At 36.8% G+C, this 20899-nt stretch overlaps 1 protein-coding gene across 1 annotated transcript in view; it reads left to right on the top strand.

Annotated features, from left to right (window-relative positions):
* LOC308195981 (uncharacterized protein) overlaps positions 1-20899 on the top strand; it is a 140150-nt gene that overhangs the window by 25812 nt on the left and 93439 nt on the right. Inside the window, exons 3-4 of the mRNA XM_080594320.1 lie at positions 17071-17137; positions 17876-18420. Of these exons, the coding sequence (XP_080450446.1) occupies positions 17071-17137; positions 17876-17972 (164 nt within the window). The 3' untranslated portion in view covers positions 17973-18420. Of the gene's footprint in view, positions 1-17070; positions 17138-17875 lie in introns of the transcript that reaches the window.

Raw genomic sequence — 20899 nt, forward strand, 5'->3', positions numbered from 1 at the left:
TTTCTGTAGCCAAGAGCAATGCAAAGGAGAGGTTAGCAACAGATGTGGCTCTGCTTTCTAGCCTAATAGGTGGGCTATCAAAGTAGCAGAATTTTACAGATGTCAGAACTGGATCCTAAACTTAGAGATTTCAATTCACAGCAAGATTTTTTTTCCTGTGAGCAACTACAAATAGAGTAGACAAAAGTGGATGCTTTTGGGTGGCAGTGTCTCTGAAGTCAAGCCCACATGTGTTTGAACAGTTGGCTTTTTGCAGGTTAAGTGTAAGTCCGGTTATGTTGTGTTTTCAGTATTTGATATTGTCGTAGTAGCAAGATACTCAACTCAGTATTGTTATTTATGTTTATGCTACGCACTTCCAAGATAATTTAAGTAAGATAATTTTGTCAGCGTGTTAATTACTGTGGGCATGTAGTGCATGATACAGGATACGTTCTGAATAAATTAGCTGCATGCTAGGAGCTCCATGCTGCTCTGACTATTCTCTCCTATTTCACTTAAAGGTTATCAGTTACTACATGGTATGAAGGGAAGACATATTCACAGATGCTATCCTGTGGAGTTCATAGTTTAAACATGCAAACCAGGTGAAGAGTAGGGGATGATGTGCACAGCCTGCAGGATCTAGTCACTGCTCCATCCATATTGCTGTCCTTTTGGAAGCGCAGTCTAGTGTAGATTAAGATACACAAAAGTTTTTTTATTGTTGTGAAGTAAATGTCAGCTATTCCATCTGCCCCTCAACATAACCGTCATTAATTAGCTGATTTCTTTTAGATGTTGCCGCAGAGGTGGATTTTTACGGATAGATTTCAAAGTACAAGGACAATCGCCTGACAGCTCAGTTCAGGGAGAGCACTCCATGTGTGAGGGGCAGGGTGGAGCTGCTGACAAACAGCAGAGAAGATTGTTATTGTTGGTGGATTAGAAGAAAGTGCGTATGCATGTGTATGTATGTGTGTGAAAAGGAGAAATGCAATTAGAGACAAGAACAGACAAATAAGGAAGGGTGGAGTTTTGAAGAGCCTTGAAGCTGAGGACAAGAAGCATGAACTTGCTGTTGTGAAACCATAAGGGATTGAAAGGGGGATGAGTGATGTGGTCAGAGCAGACAAGGAATGTAACCCGCAAATGGAAAAAAAAAATAATGATGCGCTATCTCTTGATAAGCTCAGAAAGCACAAATTGGCAGAACCTCTGCTTCCAAAACCTTTTAGAAGCTGAACAATTTTTGAGGAAGAAAAGAGAAGAGAGATGGCATCCAAAATAGCACATTTAAAAAAAAAATCTGAGCAAGGGCATTTGCAGTGCTAAAGCAGAATGTTAATTGAAATCCTACTGTGCCAACAGGAACATTGGAAAGAGACCAGTCAGGATTAGACTAATTAAGATGTCTTTAAAAGAAAGCGGAAAAAAAATCTGAAAAACTGAACAGGTTGGATTGTCTTAAAGAGGAATTTACCAAATACACAGAGAATTCTTTAAGAATTTGTAAAGTCAATGTATCTTGCAAACAGTGAATTGAAACAGACTGGAATGTTGAAATAGTTAAATAAAAGTATCTTTGGGGGCTGATGCCCGGGAATGTGCTGAATAGTAGCTTTTTGTCCCCTGCATTTTTATTTTGAGGAGAGATGCTAATGACTGCTTTAAGGAAGTTGGTGGCTTCTGTATAACACATTGTAGTGCTTTTCTCTGACATAAAATACTTAAGTCTCAGCATCCACCTTCCTTGTTTTCATTTGCTCCCATTTGGCTTTGTGTGTCTGGCTGCGGAAAGGGCAAAGGGAGTTTCATTCTCTCTGTTCTGGTGAAAGGAATTTCTTGTTTTATCGAGGTGAAGATAATGTCTAAGGTGACCTTGTTACAACTCTGACAGAGAGGAGACATCCTTCTTTCTGAGCTTTTACTACACAGTACTCTCAGGCAGCACAAAAGTGCTTACATGGCACTCGAACAGGAGCAATAAAGATGGCAATAGCATTTCAACTTGCCTTCCCTAGGACTAGTACGATGTGGGATACGCAGATACGAGTCTGCGATTGCTGGTAGAAGCAGGTTTGCTAGGCGGCTTCCTCAGCTGGAGCTGATGACCCACATCCAAGTCTCCTACAGCCCTTCAGAAGATAACCATTGCTCCTGATGTTACAGCGAGATAATGGCATTTGACAGAAGAAACCATGAATATTTTAATCCTTTAAAGGGAGTAAGGAGTATGTCGAGTGTTGAGTCAAGCTGCTTGAATTATTCAGTGTGAATAAGTGAGCCAATTTATTGGACCTTTTCCTTGTTCACAGATCACTCACAACCTCATCCTTCTTTCCATGACCAGAGTTGCTGTTCCTAAGTGTTATACAAATACCAGCCTATGGAACTTGTGTTCTCTTTCCTTCAACCATTATTAGCTGTTAGTAACTTTACAAATTATTCACTTTCTGTGATTTGATGGCAGGACTTTGAAAGCAGGGAAAGATGAAATAGTGAACCATGAATAAATAAATAGACTTCTGTGCAAATACATTTTTGTACAAAATTTCAAGTATATCTGTGCAAAAAGCGGCCATTATCTATGTCATCATAAGAACAAATACGCTGTTAGTTGACAGGTTTGCAAGGTGGATTTTACTGGGCTTGAGTTGTGTAATAGCCTGAGAGGAGCCTTCTCAGGAGTGAGGGTCTCATTTTGGCTGGATCCACTTGTGCTTAGCACTGAAAACATCTCAGCTCTTCAGAAAAGCTTGACATTTAATGTGCATTTACTGTGCTCAGCAATAGCTTTAAAATCTGGCTACTTATTTTATTGGAATTGAACACTTGCAAATTTGATGAAGAGTGAATGTGAGGGGTATTAATATGGTTAAATCAAAGAGAGCTCTACGGAATGTTTCAGAGCCTTGATTTTATACTACTCAACTTGCTCAAGTTTTGCACTGGTGTATTTATTTATTTACAAAAGTCATGGTCTTTCTACAAATAGTACTCTCTGAAATGACATTCCTGGGAGGTCTGCAGCTTGTTTCACATTTTTACATTTATGAAGTCAACCCAAACAAGTAAGCCTGTCAGTGTAAAATCTACATGTTGATATAGTACCTTTTTAAACATCTCATAGGAAACTACACACAATAGGAAAGCCAGAATCTTTCCAGAAAATAGCACAGACAGTAAGTCCCATTCTAAGCCATTTATCTAAGCAAAATGGAGTGTACAAGGTACCAAACTAGCCTGACAACCTGTATTTAGTGTAATGATTTATTTGCTCTTTGGCAAGCTCTAACCATTTACTATTAACTATTGCAGAGGAAAGGTAAGGTTATTATTACCTCATAAAGTAAATAGTGATACTTAACAAAACAGAACATCTGCCCCCCTTATTAAAATATTTTGACAGATTTAAACTGGTTAACATTTAATCTCATTTGTTAATTATGGGAAGCAGTAGTATGTGTTCTGAAGACACAAAAATAAATATTTTTGTGATTAGGAAACTTGTTACACTCCAACAATAATTTTTTTCTCAGTGTTCTTTTCTTAATCTGAAAATAATGTAGACATTACTTTGGCATTCTTGGAAATACTAAGGCTACTTGCAACTAAGCCTACTACTTTAGATGGCTTAAAAACCCAACCCTTATTTATCTTACTGGCATATAAAAAAGGGAAATACAAAAACAATTTTCTGTACTTAACAAAACAGGTTGATATATAGGAATCTGAGGGGATAGGCCACAGTGGTTTCTTCTCTTGAGAATACAATCCGAGTGTTTTCCAAGCGGTTATTTAAAGATGCCTTTTTAGAGGAGAGCCTGAAAATCTCCTGCTTGTATGTTTTAAGAGCTGAGGGCCCAAACCGAAAACTAGCCCGGGAAAAGAAAAGCCTTGCTTTTGACACAGATCTGTTAGCTGGTCCAGTCCGCTATGTGAGCAGGGGGCGTTGCACCAAGAGGGGAGGCAGGAGGAGGCACACAGCTGCAGCCAGGCAGTCCTGGTCTCCGTGGGCTTGTGCCTGACAGAAGAAACGACTGTAACTGCAGCCGGAGGGGGGATCTCAGAACCCCGAGCTGCGCCTCCTGGTCGGGTAACTTGCTGCTCTGCGCTTTTGCTGGATGTGCTTTGTGTAAGAGGAATTAGGCTGGTTTGCACCACCTTCATCCTTATGTGTGGTGCAATGTCCGAAACGTCTGTGCTCATCAACTTTGTTTTATACAGCACTTCTTCTGCAACGTGTCAAAAGCATTGTAAAGAACAATGGTTACTGAGTTGAATAATCAATTATAGATAATAATACAGTACAGTACAGATAGCACAAAGTATGTAATTATAGTATTTGATTTGGTTCTGTTAGAAGTCAGTGGCAATTTTACTGTTCACATCATCAGTGGGAGCAGGAAGCCCACTGCAGATGTATGTTCAGCACAGAGTTAGTCGTGAACTCTGTATCAGCTATTCACAAGTGTTCTGTAAAATTTCAGCTTAAGTTGAAACATTCTGTCTTGAATCCTACCTCAAAGATGATACAGAGCAGTTTAAGGTAATATTCGTTTATCCTTTTCAATTTAAATATTGACTTTCTGACCTCTCTGTGGACTGTATTGATATTTAAAATGTAATTACAGCGCTTAGATGACAACCTGGAGAATAATCTATTCAGTAGATTTCACCGGTTTCTTAACACAAATATTCACAAGCAAACTGCAATTTTCTCAGCATTTATTCCGCTCTTAGAAATTCATGAAAGCAACTTTTTCTGAGCAGTCCACACCTCTTTTCTTTTAACCTTAAGCTTGCAACTAATCCCTAATACACAAAAAAATGTAAAATATATAGCTTAGTTTTGACTGGTGACGCAATTTTCGTGGCCTTGTTTGTACTTTAGCAGGATAAGTAGAAGCCTTTCAATCAGCTTCCCAGTGCAAGGATTTTGGAAAGTGAAGCTTTTAAATTGTATCTAGGTGAATATATAAAAACTGAAGATTCACTGTCCCTGAACATTCAAGCTAATAAATCTTGATTCTAGGAGTACTATGAGAAGAGTCTGCAGAGTGTTTACATCTAGATTTAAATGAGTATTCATGTGATTTTATTCATTATTTTCTCCACACAATTAATGAGTTTTCAAAATATAACCTGAGTCTTTCCTCTCAGTGGGTTGAGAAAGTCTCCTTGTGCTGTTCTGTTTAGTGTCTATTTTTGTATCCCATGTATATTTCATTGATCTGCTTGATTCTGCTCGCATGTCCAACCTCTTTCTGTGACCTTTCTGACAAGATCTTGTGACTAAAGCAGTAGGACCAATAGTCACGGGCAGAACTGAACCCATAAATTGTACATATTCCATCCAATTTGTCTCAATCTCCAGTTTAGTCATGATCTCATCTTTGTCTAAATGAGGTTTTGAGTATTTCCTTCTTTTGTTTTAGCCTACAGCAGTTATGACACTCAGGAACCTGAGACGACGTATTCTAAAACATAAGAATTGATATATATATATATTTTTGTTTTAGATTGTTTCAATTTACTCCATATACAGTGTATATATATATATATGTTTTTAAATCTAGGTCTAATGCAATAGAAGTGTATATATACACCATGAACCTGACTGCTTGGTTGCTTTCATTTGTGTGATTTCTTCACTTCTGTGTCAGTTTGAGCTGCTTTCTCTTTGTGTGGATTTTTGAAACTGCTGTAAGCATGTCAGAGACATGTCTCCTCTGCATAAAGTGTATAGGTGAGCTCTTATAATTAAGTTTTAAGAGAGAGGTAGGTTAAGAACTTACTGTCAGCCATGTGGGAAGTCACGGAAGAACAGAATCTGGCCACATAGTAACCGCTGCACATTTCTATGTGCTGTACTATCTGCATTAGAAGCTTCAGATCTTGACTTACAGATAATAAAAACTTCAAAATGTTAACCCTTCTGGTGCTCCTAGGCTGTTAGTCAATCTTTTTATCTAGATTTTATTTTATTATTATTTTTTAATTTAATTTTTGCCTCCCACACTTTGTTTTTTACAAAAAAAAAAAAGACATTCCATCCTAAGTAATTACCACCCTTCTTTTACAGCCTTACAGCTCCATAAGATGAGCTATTGTGCTAAATAATTAGCACATGCCATTCAGAATATTATAAGAATTATATGCAACATCAAGCAGGAACTATACACTGACACATGACCATATTTTCCATGAAGCTGTGCTAAACAGAAATTAGGTATTAGCAACAGGTACATTTAAAACAAGTTATTAATTGTTATGGGGGGAAAAGAGAAAGAGAACAGTGTCATATTCGGCCATTAACACAGTAAAGCATTTTAAAGTTTGCAGTGATTTGAACCACGACCTCTTTGAACATATCCTTTTTTCATTTGCATACACAAACATTAATCCTGTGCTTGAACACAAAAATGCATTTACATAAAAACTACATCGTGTTTTATAATTTATTAAGTAATTGTGGCTGAGATGTTATTGGAAACAAAGAAAACTATATTTAAATGCCAAGCTCTAAGGAGATGTAATATATAGCAACTTTTTTAATGAAGAGGAAATCTTTTCATTCTAGCTTGTCACTAATTAATACAGATTTTCTTTTCAATATATTTATTTTTGTATGGAATTTTGTGCTCTGAGATGACACTATGTTGGGGAGCCTGGAGACCTGTATTATCTGCTTAGACAGTGGGTAAAAGATTATCACAAAATATATCCCTACATTGCCCAGCTAACATGCTAGTTCTAGCTTACTAGAAGATTTCTGCAGGGTGCATCTACTTCTGGATCTCAGTTTAAGATGGGCATTGAGCCACGCAGATTGGAGAAATTTTGGGATTTGAAAACTGAGAACTCTCTGCACTGAGGGATGCTAAGGTGATTGGAAAGGTCTCTGGTGACTTTAAGCAGCAGATGAGCAGAGAGATTTTTCATTTCAGTTTTGGGCTGAGATGCCATAATGTCCTGTTAGCAGAAATCAACTCCCTGTTTCCCTTGGCATTCCAAGCACGAGTTATTATGGAGGTGAGGAATGGCTTCAAAATATCTCAAGAAAAGACCCTACATCTTATTTGAACCTATTCCTTATTGTCTTCTCCCCCCTTTGCAGCCTCCAGTCTTAGTTTTTATCTAATGCTGGGTTATTTCATAGATTCTTCTTCTTGTTGTTGCAATAGGTTCAGCTTTTGCTCAAACTGTATTTGACTCAACTGTCTTTGAGTTGTTCTGCAGGCTGCAAGGCATACCATTGTCTATTGAGAACATGGCAGGGAGGGACAGACTGGAGCCAGCTTTGTGTTTGGAGCTGCTTCAAGGCTTCTTAATTTTGTAGGCAAAATTTAAAGTAATAAAGATAAAACCCAGCTGTTTTTTTCTGTTTTTTTTTTTTTTTTCCTTGTGTCAGGTGGAGTAAGAGGCAGAGCTGGGAGGAGAACTCAGGACAGTCACACTTGTTACTGCTAGAGGGGAGAGAATGGTGAGGAAGGGCTGCTCTCAGCAGCAGCCTTTTCTCTTCCCCTGCACTAGTGGTTGTGACCTTGGGCATGTTTTCACCCCATCCTCAGAGGTAATTGGCCTGGATTCCAAGGATCTTGGTTAAGGCAAAATAGGCAGACATAGATCCCCATTAGTATACTTTGGGCTCGTAGCTGGTGCTTGCAATCACTTGTGAAGACTAGCTTGACCCCAGGGCTGAAATAGTCTGTAGAGGTTCTGTGGTCAAGGCATTCCGTTCGGGGAGCTGCAGAACTCTACATAGTTCCTTGCTGAGCAAGTACAAAATGCAGTTCTGTTAAAGGCTTAGCACTTGACCAAATGCAGGTGAGTTTCCACAGTGGTACCATAAGATGCAGCAGTGACCAAAGAAAGTCCCTGCCCTGAATATTTCTCCATGTGAAGTAGATGACAAATAAGGAATAGTTCAAATAAAATGATTAAAATTTTGAAAGATTTTACAACTAGCCTCACATCTAATTGTGGCTATAGGTACTCTCTGAACTTGACATTTTGTGTTTCACAGGCATAAAGGCAGGACTGAGGCAGGATTTGCATGCTCAGCAACAAATTGCAGGTGCATAAACTCTGTGGTGGATCAAACACATTATTCTTTTAATTATCCCGATGAACTGTTAAGCTAGACATGGGGCTTAAATAGTTCTGAATGTTTGGTGAGGTGGGTATTACTTCGTAATTTTCTTTTGATAACACCATTCTAGGCCTTCCAGGAAGCTAAAATTTGTTTGATTATTAAATGTTCGTTTCGGACATATATTCTGTTTACATTTATTTGGGGGCTGGGAGGAAACTCTTTGTATGTAGAAGGCAAATACAACTAAATTATAATTTGTGGTTTGCTGCTCTTATAACATCTCAAGCCCATGAAGTTTCAGATGGATTTATTGATACTTCAAAAATATGTAAAAATAAATAATCAGCTGTCACTCTCCGTATATGTGCTCTGTTTTCTTTAACATTCTTGTGTCAGTTTCTATAAACTCCATTGAGAGTCTCTGTATGCTATGTGCAGCTTGGCAGCTTTAATGACACACATTAACACTTCTGGCAAAAAAATGTTTTGAAAGCCCCGATATAACAAATCTTTTGGATTTTTAGGAATAAAGTGGTTCAAGGTGGCAAACTCCATGGAAAACATGTTTTCCAGACTGCTGGATGAGCAGCTGTGGGCCAGCCTGCTTCTACTCTGTATAAAGCTCCACAGTGAAAACATCTTTTAGTAGTAAAGAAGTTAATACAGTCAATCAATTTACTCTACTTACACAGTTATACTTTTTCAAAGCAATATTTTTAATGCATTTTTAACTTGTAGTCACTGTTTACTGTTTTTTTTTTTCCACCCCCTGTCCTTCCTAGTCTTCAAGTTCCAAAGTGATGATGTTTATTTTTGTAGTACAAAACTGAGATTCTGACCATAATAATGCTGGTGCGAAATTCCATAAATGACAGAAAAGCTGTTCTGGACCATTGGTCAAGTGCTTGAAATCTGAGCTGGACATGTTAGTCACACAATAATAAGAATGTTGAAGGAGCCAGGTACACTGAAAAATTCAGATTTATAAGTGACTCTTAGGTATGCTCATTCTTGCTGCGTGGATCTGTGCTGAAGGGCAATAATTTGAAACTTTGGATGAAATTTTTTTTCTTTATATTTACATTTATAAGATCAGGTTAGCTCACATACATCCATTCAAATTTCTTTTTAAAGTCACAACATAGAATCCCATGGTGGAATCTATCTTTAATGTTGAAGTAATATTAACTGTAATAAGTGCCTGGAAAAAAAATTGTGAGCGATATTTAGATCTTCTAGAATGATCTTTTTTGTTTATGATAGCTGAAAGCATAAAAATACTTCTCAAGATGTTGGTTTGTAATTGAAACAGCAGTTCCTGATGCTATAATATAACATAAATAATTAAAAATAAAAATAACTACTAAAATTAAAAACTTTGTCTCAAGATATGACAAAATTTGTCATGTAAAATGTTTTCTATGTCAAAGCTACCTGGTTCGATTATTGAAATCACTTTTTCTTCTCCTAGTGGGTCTTGTCTTAAAAGAAGTTAGTGGTCTTTAGCATCTCGTTCTGAACAGAGCTGAGCTGGCTGAATAGAGCAGCGCCTCTGCCTCGCCTCCATCTGTTTGCTGTAGCTCCAAGAACAGAACTTAATACTTCTCTAGTCCACTGACTAACCTATGTTAGTCAAAATCAGCTGCACCTGAAAGGCCCTATTCCCCATCATTTTGACATCAGATGAATTAGAGGGCAGCTACAGCCACACATGTGGTTATGCTGGCAAATTTGAGGGAGTGGTCATCTGTTTATTCCAGCTGTGTTGTGGTGTAGCCATACCTGTAGAGCTGGCTAGATAGAGTTGCCAAGTCCAGGCATTGGCAAAAATCAAGACTCTGACTCAAAATTCAGAGTCTTAGACTAAACTATACTCTTGAAACTCTTTTCATTTGTCTTCTGCTTTTTGGAAAAGGTGAAATTCCCATTTCTAAACTTTTTGTATGGATTCTGAAGGCTAGGAATTAGCGCTGTTTTAACATAAGCTGAGATGCAATAGTTAGTGATTTGATTCCAGCAGCCATGGGTCAAACAAAGGCAGCTCCAGAGTTAGAGAGCTGATATTAAATCACGCAGGTGTGCAAGACAGAGGATAAGGCATTCAGGGCGAAATTCTGAGGTTACGCTGTCCTGTTACAGCATCTGGAATGACTCTATAAACTCCTAAAATCTCCATTTCTTTGGGAGGAATGTATCTCCACAGTAGTCTTTATAGAATGAGGACTTCTGAGGATGTCTTTGCAAGCCAGATGGTACCAAAGACAGAAAGAGCCCAGTGAGGGAAATGTTGGAGTATGTGGTGCGATGACGGTTTAGCAGATTATAGTACAGCCTCAAGTTGCTAAAGTGGTGCCTCTAAGGTGATCTAGGTTAGACTATGGTACAGAAGTGATTTACTTCTAGGCTCTTATTTCATCAGTCTCTGTGCTGGCTCAGCAGGTTTTTTTGTGTGTACTACTTTAGCAGAATGGAAAAAAAACACAGAGGAGGTGAGACTGAAAGGCAGCTGTGCTGAAATACTCTTTAAGTTCTGAGGTTGCTCAGCTCTAGTTTTTAAAGGCCAACATCTCTTTCCATGTGCATATGTAGCTATGCTCACATTCTGAGAGAGATGTATGACACAGGCCTTCCTGAGTAAGATACTTTTTTTCTTCTTGAGAAATTTCCTAAGAAGAAACTATGGACAGAGGCAGGGAAGGGGTAGTAAAAGGTGATAGAGAAACATTTTATGGTAGAATTGTGATTCTTCTCAGAGGTCCACTGAAACCCATTCTCAGGTCACGTCCTGCAGCCGAACTGCATCTCACACAAATACATTTTGCTTTGTTTTTAAACTGCCCTGCTCTGATGCACTAAGGCCACTTTTAGTTGAGGCTGCCAGTAAAATCCAGAGTCTTCCTAGCCTTCCTAACAGGTAATTGTTTAACAGCTGAAAGCTCAGACAAGTTTTTCTGGGACCATGCTGTTTGAGGAATAGGAGTCAATATAAGTTTCCAATATTTGGAAAGAATATGTGCCTGTGCAGGTCAGTATATATTCTGGCTTTTGCATAGTTTTTATCTGCAATGTAAAAATCTATTGCAAGGTGCAGGTCCCTCAGTATAGCTGTGTTCTTTTATTCTTATACAGTGCAGTTTATAACAACTAGGTTTAAATTCTTTCCTTGGACTATTGTCTGCTTGAACAACAAGAAAAAAGTAAGACTCAGGAGTTAGATCTACATTTGTGCCTGGATAATTTGAATAACTGGCACTACAAACACACTAGAGATATTCCCAGCTATGGATGCTCATGAAACCAATGACCAGCATGACAATTCGGACTTTATTTTCACTTATTACACAAGCAGCTTACTTCTCTTGCTATTTCAGCTGGAGGATTTGGTGTAGCAAGAGACCAAACTGAGGTGGAGGAATAATGACTACATACATTTGCAGTGCAGACAGGTGAAAACAAACTCTCTTGGCTCAGCCAAGAGAGTACCTGCTGCTCTGTGAAGAGTTACCTAGTCATCATTGAGCTTGTAGTGACTATATAAGTTGCAATTTTAAAACATAAAACCTTTGCTTAGCAGCCTCTTTAAAGATGCGTTTAGGAAGAGAAACAAGCTTGTATAGCTTGAACGGTGTTATTTTGTTTTTTGACTACATAATTTTTGCTTGTGTCATGCAGCTCCCATGAAATCCATGTACAAGCTGGTGTTAGAAGTGCTGAGTTCAGAGGTTTGAAGATTCAAGCTGCATAAGTATCTGGCCATCTCACTTTAAAAAAGTAAAGGAAAGAAAGTGTGATACGTTCTGAATTCCATTCTCCGCTAATGAAAATTGTTTAACTACCGTGTACTGGACAGCCAAACCCAGTTCTTGCTGAAAGTAGATCTTTATACCTATTTCCTCAAGTTGAAACTTTATTGTGGAAGAGGCCAATTTTACATTGTAATTATAAACCTCTGAAAGCAGGATTTGTAAGGGAAATGCTGACAGACTCTTTACTACCATGTCATGAACAGAAACTATATAATACATGCATTTAATTGGATAGTTAATAAATATTGCCCTTTTTTTCAAGAGATTCTCAGAGTCGTACACATGCTGAAGTGACTCTGAACAACAACAACAACAAAAAGATGTATGGGATGAATAGTGTGTTTTTTTATTATCCACTGAAAATACAGAGAATGAAAAGAGAAGGCTATTAATAATTCTGTTTGTATATGTGATATATACACTTAAGCAGAATGAATGCAATAATAAATATATATTTACTGATACACATTTTTCCTCTGAAGTATTAGTCAATAAGTAACAAGAGGGTTGGTGCATTTTGTAATAAATCCACTGTTGAAGTTAATTGGTTTGTATTTATAGCCCATCGAGGTGGTTCTCATTTTAGATCCGGACTTTCCTTGGTAATGTACTAATAACCACAGGTTCCAAGAGGCTAAACTGAGACAAATACAGAAGAATTCAAAACAAAACATGCAGGGGTTCTACATAAAAGTCACTGAATGGAACAGACAAACTCCTTAAGAGAGAAGAGAGGCACACGCATGCAGAAGGGAGGGATTATACTTACTTTCAGCTATTTTTTGCATTATCCCTTCTGCTTCTGAATAGTGCATTCTGGGCATTCTGAATTTGCATTCATTTATGTATAATTTATACTATAACCTGATCCATAACCACAGTCCATTTGAACTCCAGATGAGGCAGAAAAAAATGTAAAAGAACATATTGTCTCTTTGGAGAGCAGAAACATATTTCAATGTTGGAATTAATTGGTAACTGGAAGTTAGATGCAGTAGCGTGAACTTGGGGTATGTCTCTTCTCTGCAGCCTCCCCCAAATACATTAAAATGGAATTTAGAAAGAAACATGCCCTTGTTTGCAGAACTGACTCTGTCCTAGGCTTCTGCTTTGGTTGCCTATCTCAGTATGTTTCTCTCTCCATGCTAAAGAAATACAATGGATATTGCCCGACTGGCAGAATTCCAGTAGCTGCATATGTGCTGGGCAGCCTTCTTCTGTCATCTAGAGTACAGTTTTGCTTGTGGTCTGTGGGGAAATATTGCAATAAACTGATACAGTCTCATGGCTGAATTCCTATCATGTTACTCATCTTATTCAGGCAAAATGCCAGTTTACTTGAGTGGGAATTATGCCTGAGTGGGAACCAAGTATAAGGACTTCAAGGTTTTGTGTTTGAAGAGTAGAACAAGGCATTAAGCTATGGAGATATACTTTGCTGTTCGTTAAAGGAGGCTGTTTTATTTTTTTTTCAGTGAAATTCCTCCACTATTCAAAAGAGAATGTAAGTAAATGAGTAATTTTTTCATTGTTAATGATAATTCCCATGAATTACAATGGAAAGGAAGATTGCCCAGACAATGACAAAAGCAAATCTGAATTGGAGAAAATCCTGCTAACAATGTTGATATTGTCTTGAAAAAAGTTTCCTTTCCTTGAGCAATCCCAATTTTAAATTTATCCCTGTGAGGAAACCCATGTATCTAAGTTACATGCTGTTTAATTCTGTTTTATTCAAGCATAGTATGCTTTAGTCTTTTTAATTTAAATATTTCAAAGAGCCAATTTATGGCAGAGGTGTTACTTTCCTTCTTAAGTACATATTATGCATTTTTTATTACAATTTTGCTACAGCCAAATGTCTTAAAAGCCTGATTCACAAACCACTTCACTGCTCTTCAAGAATGAAAAACAAAGAGTATACACTCAGAACGTGACTTACCTTTTGAAATGTTGTAAAGCCATAGAAATTAGAGTAATTTAGACCTGGCTCTTATTTTTAGGTTTCAGAGTATTTTGGCATTTAGTTTATTTGGTCTGATGATTATCATTTGATGTAGCTGTGGTTATTTAAAAATGCTGTCTCCATGACAGCCTTGTAAATGAACCTTTTGACTCATACACGCTCTCTTTCTTTTAAAAATAAATCTTATTCACAGAAAAAGCTTGCAAGTGAAAATATATACAATTTCTTTTACTGTGTGGCTTAAACCATGGTTACTGTTGAGTAAAAGTGATTTTGACACTACATATTTCCATATGATTCAGGGAGAAAATTGATCCATTAAGTGATGGCCCCCCAAGACTGATGCACCTTAGGAAATAGAAATGTTTTTGCAGAAGAACCATGAAGGTTCAGAAGAACATCCCAAATTTGGCTGGTAACAAGAAGAGAGTGATTTGCTGTTCGTGACTGAGCACTCACTGTTAGTTCTCTTGGAAAAAATTGGTCATGCTGGATGGGACTGGCTCGAATCCTGGACTTCATCTAAGCAGCTCTCTTGTAGATTTGCTACCCTGCATGCCAGGCTGGGTATTTCTAAATCTTGCTGGTTCAATATCCTCTCTCTAACTGACAGCTGCTGCATCAGTGGAGGTTGTAAGGAAATCCAGTACAGTAGTGGAATCCGAAATTTGTTAGGCCTTGTGTAGACAGCAACACAAATTGTGTGTTTAGAGAACAGGAAACCTAAGTTGAACTTTGCCTTCAGGACATGCTAAACTAGTCATGTCTTTGTCTCCGCCAACGTGTATAATCTGCTAATTGGCTCACGTTTACTGAGGCATAGTAGCGTTACACTTTAAACAAGGCCTTCCAATTGATTCATATCCAGAAGTCTGATGGAGTATACTGATTGTTTTAATTGGATAGTGAATATTTTATCTGATATTAAGTATATTTCTATCCGTGTACATTTATAATTAACTTATTTTAATCCTGCCAAACTCCTGTTTTCAGGGGAAAGAGGGTTATTATTTTCTGGCATAGAGTTGCAGTTACCAGTTCAAAATTTGTTGTTTTTTAATTCCATTGATCTTCTTTTACGTTTGTGTTATGACAGAGATCTGAAATTGTGGGGTTATAATGGAAGGAAGAGACTTCCTATTCTCACATCTGCAAGGCTATGTAGTAGTGGTCCCCTACTTCCAAGTCCAAATTATCTGTATTCATATATATATATATTCATTGCCAGATGTAGTGGTCCGTGTTCAGAGAAATTATATTTGAGTTTGACTGGTTTAAAATCTTTACAGTGTGTAAATAGTGGACACTTAATATTAAAAGTGTATGATAACATACTTTTATTAGGCCTGAAAATGAATCATAAATCTTTAATACAAAAACAGTTTGGTCCTTTCACATTGTCAGGTTGCCTCTTATTAATCAGACCAGATGATGGCAAGTTTGTAATGAGTGTCAGTAAACTTTATTATTTACGATGCAATTTAAGGTAAAGGTGTTAACAAAAACTGAAGGCTTATTACGCTAGATGTTGATTATATATGTATGTGTGTATATATATATATATATAGGGTGAAGTCCTTCTATGCTTTGAGAGTATGTTAATTGACCAGGCCAACAATCTGAAACGGAAATAGCTCAGAAAGGTTAAGGGATGTTCCCAAGATCACATATTAGGACATCAGTAAAAAAAGAGAGGAATTTATGGCAGAAAAATGGTGCATGCTGTCATGATAATTTTATGCTGCAGCACAGGCAAGGTTTTAGTCACAAAGGAAGATTTTATTTTGAATATGACTGTGGAGTTTTCTTATGATTAAGTCTGCTGATATGGTCCATTAAGAACATGTGAAGAAAAGTGAAACAGACTTCTCTTATTTCAATAGACTACTGAGGTGTAACTTCAGCTACCAGAAAAATTAAATAATTAGCTGGAAACAGTCTCTTGCCTATATGAAAACAAACACAAAACTATAAAGAAAAATCTGAACGACAGTTCATTAGTGAAAAATAGTGATTGAGGTAGCTCTGACATAAATCATAAATGAAGAGAAAGCTGAGAAACCATCTGGAGTTTCAAAACTGATGCTCAATAGTTTGGTGGTCAAAATTACAAAACGTTTATCTCTTTTAGGGTCTTGATATTTTTCAGTGAGGTCTGTTTCAGATTTATACTTCTTTTTGGACTGATTGCAAAAGATTCTGATGCAGTTATGTTTCCTGTATATTTTTGCATTTAGAGTGAATTACCAGTAAGAAATGTGGAAGGAAAAGAACTGCCTAGGAGGGAAGCTAGTTTTTGCTTAATAGCAAATGGGGAAATGTAAAGTGGAAGGGAGAACAAGTTTCTGAACCATTAAAATAATTAGATTCTAGAACAGCCTTCAAATGGGGGAAAAAAAAAGTGTGTGTGTATATGGGAAGAAAAATGAAGGAAGTCTAATTTCTAAGAAAAATGTTTATAGGAAATGTACGGGGAAAGTTGCAATTTGGGCAACTGAGAGTTACCTTATTAGTTAACATGATCCACTCCTGTTAAAATCATACTTGATAAGTGTTTATCTGACCTTCAAGACAATTCTTTGCATAGATAGCTTGTTTCACTTTTAAACTCTTACACACAGAGAAGTTTTAATATCTAAAAAACCTTATTTTCTGCAAATTTACTGATTGTTTTTGTCCTCAGTGGGTAAGAAGTGGTCTTGCTTCCTGTCTTTATAATAGTCTTTTTATATGGGAAGATTTTCATCATGTTCCTTCCTCTTTCTGTTTTCAGACTGTTCTTCTAATTTATTTAGGTTTTTTAACTTTTAAGCTCCTTCTTACCATCCTTCACAGACCTTAAAAATTTACGCTTTATTGTATCACCTAAGCTATTAACGAAATTTTTGAATATTGTGGGATTTGGAAAAAGCTCCTTAGGGACAGTATCCCAAGTATTGAATTAGTAGTCTTTCAGTTATTTGTTTGCTTTTCTGTAGTAATTTATTTAGATCATATTTCCATTGAATTTTAGCCACTAATTTTCCAAGTTTGCTGGATTTTTTTCTTTGTGAGTTTTGTTACCATATTAGTATTTACTGTTTTTCACATTTTTCAAATTACAGTCTTCTCACAGTAACTTTCGAATTACTTTTCACGTTCAAATTTTTTAATCATAGTTGATCAGAATTAAATCTGAAATAGCTTTCTTCTTAGTTACCTTCTCTATCTAAATCCAGATTCTTTGCTGCTGCTGCTTTCGAAGGAAATGTTGGACAGCCTACATCCTGCAACATTACTAATCAGGTAAATTATGTCCTTGTTGACCTTCAGGGCTCTCCTCTTTACTAACTGTTCAAAAGTTGTCTCGTTTCTCTGTTCTTGATTTAGTGGTCAAAATTAAATATACTGGGCTACACTGATATCTTACTAAAATTTATTTGTCATTTTCCCACCTTTTTCAGTGTAACAACTTTCATCAAGCCTAAATTATAATTGTAGTCTCCCACTCCATAGTAGCACATAGTACATGTGATGCTTCTTAAGCCTGTGAGTGATGATCAGTGCTGCTGCTCATGTTGTACATGAGACACTAGTGAGATGACCAGAGCACTTTTCACACACCATCCTCTTCATATAAGAAGAAATCTCACGTATTTTATATTGATACATATACTATTCAGTGTTTTAAAAGTAAAAACAGATGGGAAGAATCTTGAGAAGCATGTCTGTTTGCTTCTGAATCTCAGGTTCAGGTCAGCATCCCTCTGCTATGAAATGAGGTTCTAGAAACACTTTACAAACATGTGGCATGTCTTGAGATCTGCAAGACACTGGACTATTCTCATGCTGTTGAGGCCTTTTTCTTTGGGATGGTGTACCCAACAGCCTCCACGATAATATCTTAAAAAGAACGATTGAAGAAATGATAGTGGAATGAGCAAGGCTGATGTAACTTTGGTTTGGGTGATAGTTACTTTGAATCAAACTTGGTTTTGGGTGATAGTGATGACATTTTCAAATAATCTTACTATCATATTGCAGCAGCAGGATGAAAAGAATATTGAAAAAGTTGTATCAACGAAAATCACCAAATCTGGACTACCAAGAAGAGAAACTCCCCCAAAGTAATCCTTCATAGACTGTCTTGGACACTTGGAAGAAAACAAACAAACAAACAAAAAAACCAGAACAACAACAATCCCTAATCACAACCTCACGATCAGAACTGCCTAATCAATTTCCTTTGAAGAGTTTGCAAGCAACAGGCACTACTTTTAGTGCTTGAACTGCAAGTGAAATGAGTTATAAACAAGACTTGAACAAAAGTGGAGTTGATAAATTTATTTTCATTACCCATTAAAAAAGACACACAAAAACAAACAAGCAAGGTAATTTTTAAAATCTTAACCTAACTCCCTTTTACTTTATCTCTTTATATCTTTTTAAAAATGCTTAAATTAATAGTTACCTAAGAAGCTCTGTAAGTGTAATATTACACTGTAACTGTAATCTTGACCACTTGCTTAGTATTAAGAAATCATTGCTTAAATGGTTCTATTATTCAAAATAAATGGATATTTTCAGTAGTTTAGATATACTGTAATCAATTGTCTTCACAGAGCACATGCATCTTGCACCCAACAGCATTGTTGTTTAGTAACAATGTTACTTTGAATCAAACTGGTAAAAAGAATCCCCTAAACTTCTTCCTATTAAAGAATAATGTTAATTGGTTAGTGTATATAGAAGAAGGTTATATGGCCCATTGACTTTATATAGATTGAAATGCTAAGCAGGGCTAAGTAGAAGCATCAGTAGGGAATAGAGGGTAAGTGCTCATCAGTTTTATGTTCTCTTTCCTATTTACTGCTTACCCCTTACAGTGTTTTACAACTAGAAAAACAAAGTTTTCTTGTGTATTCATAAATAAGAATGTATTTTTGCTGTTGTTCACTAGCCTGCCAAGTCAGGTGTGAGAGAAATAATAGCTACAAATTAGATAAAAACTACAAATAGAATCAGTCTAGTGACTGATTCTAGTTCAGATTGAAGTTTTCTCCCACCTTCAGGATGATAATGAAGCTTTCACCTAAATATAAATATAACTCAGCCAGTGTGGAGTGTGGTTATCTGAGTACAGAACTTAATCTATTGGCTGTGTGCTACTGAATTCAGTTTACAAGGTGTTCTTAGATTTCATAACAATGTCCTGCTGACACCTTCTATTCAGTCTGTGGGGTCTGATGCTGGAATTTTTCCTATTATTGTCCGTAGTTAAAGGAAAAAAATGTTATTAAAGAATCTCAAGTTTTTGGAGATGCCTTTATATGATGCTTAAACATCAGGCCTAGTCCCGGTCTTAGTGAAAGTTAATGGTAAAATTGTGAATGCAAATGAAAATGAATCCTAAAGCTTTTTACCCTATTAAAATAGAAGGCCATCCTTTGAAATCCCTCTTATCTGAATATCAGAAAAACAAAACAAAAACAAACCCGACCTTCTAATATTGGTTTGGGAGAACTGGAGAGGATGTGGCAATGCTACCTATAGAATAGATTTTCTCATTCTGTGGTCAATCCCACAAGAAGAAGTCATTCAAGACTAATGCGAGGAAGTTTTCTCACAAAGAGCTGGCATTGGAAGTTGTGAAGGACCTGACACATTATAGCTATTTGGTGTCTCTAAAATGGAAGATACAACTAAGTTCAACCAATACTTGTCTTTTCCCTGCAATCACCAGAGAGTGATTGTGTGGTATACACACAGCTGGTACTAATGGCAGATTCCTTTCTCAGTGCTCTGCTGGGAACCCACTGTAGATGAATCCCCTGGAATTATGTGATTTGCTGGTACAGCTTTTTCCTTGCATCTGAGGAAACGTTTCCTGAATGTGTGAATGTAGATAGAGAGGTCCTGAAATTTAAAAGAAGTCATGATCAAAGAGGAAGCACTGGCAAATGGAAGTAAATTTCCTAAAATTAGTCTTCCTATTTTAGTCTCTACTTGTATTTTTTTTCTTCTGTCTCTGTTCATGCAGGAAGACTTCAACGCTTCTTGAAACTGTCTGGAACCAAGTTCAGAAATTGGTCACTGCTTCCCCTAACATTTCCCATTTGTTTTTCCTCCGTTCCTAACTTAAGAAGCTGGTGTGTCTTTGGACCATGACTCCCACTAGAGTATTAAGATGTACAAAGATAAAGTATTGAGGTAAAAGGTAACTGATGTTCTTAATAAACTCCCATTCTCCTTACTATTAGTGAGAAATGATTTTTTTTAAATTATTGTTATACTGTATGTCAAATATATAACATGTCATACCTTGGTGTATAATTGTTGTTTAATTGGTGTTTTATTCCTTCCATTGAAACTGATGTCAGGAATAAAATGTCAATATTCCTCTTGTAATTGACAGCTCATTTCTGTCATGTATTAAGGAGGATTAAAACATCAATTTAATGATGATAGTGTGACATTTTAGATATTTGACCCTGGCGTAAAACGATAGAACAACTCGTGGGTGGAGGAACTCTGTTCCTCTTATAGAAATAATGTTAATTAGTTGTAATATTTATATCAGAAAAGGAACAAAAGAGAGAAGGGGAATTTGCCCTGTCAAAATGTTTGCTATTTAATATCAGTGTTTGGCAATTGATTATTAAAAAGACACAGAAAAGTTTGCAATTGTGGGAATGTATAGGTGCTTTGTGTAGCAGTTGTTACCTGGAAATTCTTGGATTTTGTCCACCATTTTTTTTCATTGAATTATAGAATCACAGAATGCTTTGGGTTGTAAGGGACCTTAAAGATCATCTAATTCCAATCCCCACTGCCATTGGCAGGGACACCTCTCACTAGACTAGGAATCCTCTATTTTCCTGGTGCCAAAGTTCCCAGCTTTTACCCCATACTTTCTTATCAGATGGAAGAGATTATGGTAGGCAAGACAAAACTCGTTGACTTCTCTCATGCCTGCACTAGGGATTTCATCTACTTCCATGCAAAGCACTCATGGAGGTGGAGTGAATCACTCTCAGCTATGGTCTGAATAGCTGAAACTTCCCATCC

The sequence above is a fragment of the Anser brachyrhynchus genome, assembly GCF_964034855.1.
Source record: "Anser brachyrhynchus genome assembly, chromosome: 5".
In the NCBI taxonomy this organism is placed as follows: domain Eukaryota; kingdom Metazoa; phylum Chordata; class Aves; order Anseriformes; family Anatidae; genus Anser; species Anser brachyrhynchus.